At 34.6% G+C, this 5,141-nt stretch overlaps 1 protein-coding gene across 1 annotated transcript in view; it reads left to right on the top strand.

Annotated features, from left to right (window-relative positions):
- The window catches only part of LOC107657019 (sodium-dependent phosphate transport protein 2B-like), an 8,282-nt gene extending 3,424 nt beyond the window's left edge, over positions 1-4,858 (top strand). The window contains exons 5-13 of the mRNA XM_016445005.1: positions 465-608; positions 1,214-1,325; positions 1,470-1,665; positions 1,900-1,995; positions 2,102-2,189; positions 2,295-2,462; positions 3,054-3,170; positions 4,007-4,131; positions 4,225-4,858. Coding sequence (XP_016300491.1) covers positions 465-608; positions 1,214-1,325; positions 1,470-1,665; positions 1,900-1,995; positions 2,102-2,189; positions 2,295-2,462; positions 3,054-3,170; positions 4,007-4,131; positions 4,225-4,755 — 1,577 coding nt within the window. The 3' untranslated portion in view covers positions 4,756-4,858. The remainder of the gene's footprint in view (positions 1-464; positions 609-1,213; positions 1,326-1,469; positions 1,666-1,899; positions 1,996-2,101; positions 2,190-2,294; positions 2,463-3,053; positions 3,171-4,006; positions 4,132-4,224) is intronic.
- The last annotated feature ends 283 nt before the right edge of the window (positions 4,859-5,141 follow it).

The following is a 5,141-nucleotide window of genomic DNA, read 5'->3' as shown; positions in this document are numbered from 1 at the left end:
CACCCTTGTGTTGCTCAAAAATTGTATGACTTTCTTTCTTCTGTGGAACATAAAAGAATATATTCTAAAGAATGTTGGTAACCAAACAGCTTCGGTTCCTAATGACTTCCATTATGTGGACTAAAAATACAGTGGAAGTCAATGGGAACCAAAACTGTTTGGTAACCAACATTATTTAAAATATATATTTATGTTTCACAGAAGACAGAAAGTCATACAGGTTTGGAACAACATGAGGGTGAGTAATCAAAGACAGAATTTTCATTTTTAGGTGAACTGTCCCTATAAATTAACACACAGGTGGCTTTCAAAAAAAAAAACAATAAAGTTCTTTGTGGACTTTGAAATATGCTCCTATGGCATCAGGTTAAAGTCAAACCCTTTTTGGTCTTAATTGGGCGATTTTTAAAAGTGCATTCTCATTGTTATTCATTTTGCATAACAAAGGTGTTTTTTTTTTTCAGGTAAAGCAGCAGGGGACATTTTCCAGGAGAATTCAGTGCTATCAAACCCTTTGGCAGGCCTGGTTATCGGGATGCTGGTAACGCTCCTAGTCCAGAGCTCCAGTACTTCCTCATCTATTGTGGTCAGCATGGTCTCCTCTGGATGTGAGTATCAAATCAAACTAACTCCAGAATTATGACAAGATATCAGTCCTGGCGATGATTAGGAATGTAAACATGAATGAATCAATGCATCGATCTAAAAATGAAAAGTGTTTTGGTAACACTTTATTTTATAAGGTCCAATTCTCGCTGTTAACAAACATGAACTATGACTTTTGCCTCAATAAACTACTAATTTGCCGCTTATTAATAGTTAGAATATTTCGGTATAGTTAGGTAGTTGTTAGGTTTAGGTATTGGGATTAGGGATGTAGAATATGTGCTTTATAAGTACTAATAAACAGCCAATATGTTTATAATGGGCATGCTAAAAAAGCAACTAGTTAATAGTGAGAACTTCTATTGTCAGTTGTAAAAATCCACCTGATACACCACAGTGAAAATGGTCCTTACTGTTACATTTGTGCCTGGAGCCTATTTTTGTATCAAAATATTTGAACAGAACTGATTCAAACTGATCTGAATCAGGATTGCAGACTTGATGTCATTATTTGGTACAAAATCATAATCAAATCAAATCGAATCATTGTCAGAGCAAATCTGGATGTAGTAAATTCCACTTTTAATAAATTTATACTCCTCAACAGTGCTGGAGGTCTCAACTGCTGTTCCTATTATTATGGGGACTAACATCGGCACATCAGTCACAAATACTTTTGTAGCCATGACACAAGTTGGCGACAGGAACAAGTTCCGCAGGTAAGGATAAGGCTTTAATATTAACTTCATAATGTATCATGACTGAACAGAACATTACATGAACCAGGAACAGAGTTCATGTTTCAGAAAAGAAATTTACTTAAATTGAGATTTAATCGAGATATGACTCTTTTCTGTGTCCAGGGCATTTGCGGGAGCCACCGTGCATGATTTCTTTAACTGGCTGTCTGTCCTGGTGCTTTTGCCACTGGAAGTCGCCACAGGTTACCTGGTGAAGCTCACAGATCTCATAGTCAAATCATTTAATATCCAGAGTGGAGAAAATGCACCAGCCCTTCTGAATGTTATCACTGACCCATTCACCCACTCTATCATTGAGGTATGTATGAGCGTGTGTGTGTATGAGTTCTGTCGATATGTTGAAAGAAGCTAACATTAATAACAGGACAGAAAGAGTGAATTACCCCACACAAACACTTATATTGCCCTTCTGTACAGTACAAAGTTACAAGGATTGCAGTTCACAAAGAGCAAGATAGATTAGTAATCTTAAACTATGTTAGAAGTATAAATATGAATAATTAATACTTTCAATGTATTTTTTTTTTAAAAGCTGGATGAATCTGTGATAAGCGGCATTGCAACTGGAGACCCTGAAGCCAAAAACAAATCTCTCATCAAGGTCTGGTGTCAGACAGCCTCAAACACGGTAATTATACTAACTGATTTCAGATGGAAGGGGAAAAAAGCCATTATATTTTGCACACATATGCCAAACTACTGTGATTTTCTGATATTTCTTATTTTTTTCCTAGACTGTCCAGAATGTGACAGTATCAAACTGCAGCGACTTCACTTGTTGGGAATTGAAAAATGTTACAGAAGTTATAAACATCAAAAAATGTTGAGTTTAAAACTGCACCCATTTTCATTGATAGTGATAATCCAATAATCATTATGCTAACAGAAACTAAACAAGCAGACTCTTGTGGTCTCTCTCTATTCTAGGCAATCACATATTTGTGAACACAAACCTTTCTGACCTGGCGGTGGGTCTGATTCTACTGGCTTGTTCTCTGCTCATCCTGTGCACTTGCCTCATTTTAATCGTGAAACTGCTCAACTCGATGCTCAAGGGCCAGGTTGCTGTTGTCATCAACAAGATAATGAACACTGGTCAGCATCCTTGAGATATTTTATAACCAGAGTGCAGATTTAGAAGCTAACTCCTGTTAAAATAAGCAAAATGAGTAAAGCTGGTATTTAAATTTGACTACACTATATTTTGTGTTGGCTGTTATACATATAGATTTTTATATATGTGACCCTGAACCACAAAACCAGTCTTAAGTCGCTGGGGTATGTTTGCAGCAATAACCAAAAATACATTATATGGGTCAAAATTATAATTTTTTCTTTTATTAGAATATTAAGTAAAGATAATGTTCCATGAAGATATTTTGTAAATTTCCTACCATAAATATATCAAGACTTAATTTGGACAACTTTAAAGGCGATTTTCTCAATATTTTTTTATTTTTTTGCACCCTCAGATTTCAGATTTTCAAATAGTTGTATCTCGAGCAAATATTGTCTGATCCTAATAAACCATACATCAATGGAAAGCTTATTTATTCAGCTTTCAGATGATGTATTAATCTCAATTTCAAAAAATTGACACTTAAGACTGGTTTTGTGGTCCAGGGTCACATATATGTAAAACAGAAACAAATATATAAATACATACTTTTTTTTTTGTATGCACAGATTTTCCATTTCCATTTGCATGGCTGACTGGATACATTGCAATAGTGTTTGGCGCAGGAATGACTTTTATTGTCCAGAGCAGTTCTGTCTTTACCTCGGCTATAACTCCTCTTGTTGGTCAGTACAACCATCTATGTTTTTGTCTTTTATTGTCAGAGTTTGGCATTATTTACTCACCCTCATGTTTTTACAAACCTATATGACTCGATTTCTTCTGTGGAACACAAAAACAGAATTGTCGGTGACACTTTATTTTAAGGTGTCCTTGTTACACATGTTACATGTACTTAATTTTATAATAATTACAACAAATTATGCATAATTACATGCAAGTACCCTAAACCAAACCCTAATCCTAACCCTACCCATATAGTAAGTACATGTAGTTAATTAATATTACACAGTACTTAAATGTATGATTACACTAGGACACCTTAAAATAAAGTGAAACCGAAATGTTGAATTCAAGTCAAATTCACACACACAAAAAAATAATGTCTAATTTATTTTAAATTAATCTTTAATCTTAATTTTAAGATTTTTTATTATAGTTTAAGTTGATTTCATTTGAATGAATTTAGTATTTAAAGTTCATATTTCAAAGTAACATTTTTTTATGATTTTAGCTTTAGTTAATAACTGATTTATCTACTGTACTTCTCTCATGAATGCACCAACAAGTGCAGAACAGCTTCATATGTCATATGGACTGCTTTTATGAAACGTTTATGCTAGTTTTGTGTGTGTATATATATTTTTATATATATATATATATACACAGTATTTCGCTTACTACCTAGTTTTTTATTTTTTATTTTATTTTGCTGTGAATTAGTGGAAAATCAAATTAACTGCCTTTTTCCTAAGAACATTTGGGTATATTTAACTATTCAACAATGCTCCTACAAACTAACAAATCTAGTGTTCATTTTGTGTGTTCTTTTTGGTCTCAGGTATTGGTGTTATAAAACTTGAGAGGGCATATCCTCTTTCCCTGGGATCTAATATTGGAACAACTACTACTGCAATATTAGCCGCCATGGCTAGTCCAGGAGAAACGCTTGGAAATTCATTACAGGTTAGCATGACATGCAAATATATTCAGATGTGTTCACAATCACACTCACGCACCAAGTCCATAACTTAATGGCGTAACTCTTCTCTCCATTAGATCGCCTTGGTTCATCTCTTCTTCAACCTCTCTGGGATTGTGCTCTGGTACCCAATCCCTTTCACACGTCTCCCCATTCGATTGGCAAAGGCTCTTGGTCAGCTAACAGCTCAATACCGTTGGTTTTCGGGCTTTTACATCATCGCCTGCTTCTTCGTTTTCCCTCTACTGGTCTTTGGCCTGTCTTTGGCTGGCTGGCAGGTACTTGTGGGAATTCTTGTTCCCATAGTGGCCGTTCTGATCTTCGCTATCATTGTTAACATTCTACAGAATCACAAACCTCAGTGGCTTCCTTCTGCTCTTCGTTCTTGGGACTTTCTTCCTCAATGGGCCCACTCTCTTGAACCATGGGATAGAGTAGTTACCATAATGGTTGCTCGCTGCTGCTGTTGCTGCAAGTGCTGCAATGTTACGGAAAAAGACGAAGAGACAGGAACACATGAAAATAAAGATAATGAAATTGAAATGTATGACAAGGAGGCCAAGAAAACATCAGACAGTTGTGAAATCCTCAAGGCAACCTCTTTATAGAGATACACAGAGAATTATAGGTTATTACTGGACATATCCAACTCAAACTGGTTTTGATTTTTAACACCTTTGACAGGTTATTTCAGTGGACTTTAGAGCAAGAATAAAAAGGGAAACCAATATTTAATTTAAACATTTATTTTTAAAGTCTTACAGTTATTTTGCTTCTTATATTGAAATTTTTATACAAAGATGCTATTTTGTACAGGATATTGTCAATGTATTTGTTAAATACACAATCATATGTTACATATTATGATATTTTCTGATTGTTCTGATTCTTTTATTTGCATCAATATGAAAAGCATACATTTATTTTTAATACCTCTATGTGGAAATAAATGCAAGCTAATACACAAAGTCTAATGTAAAAGATGTTTTAAATC

Source organism: Sinocyclocheilus anshuiensis, unplaced genomic scaffold (genome assembly GCF_001515605.1).
Source record: "Sinocyclocheilus anshuiensis isolate Anshui unplaced genomic scaffold, SAMN03320099.WGS_v1.1 scaffold85, whole genome shotgun sequence".
In the NCBI taxonomy this organism is placed as follows: domain Eukaryota; kingdom Metazoa; phylum Chordata; class Actinopteri; order Cypriniformes; family Cyprinidae; genus Sinocyclocheilus; species Sinocyclocheilus anshuiensis.
The sequence above is the reverse complement of the archived record's forward strand: the minus strand, read 5'-3'. Positions and strand labels throughout refer to the sequence as shown.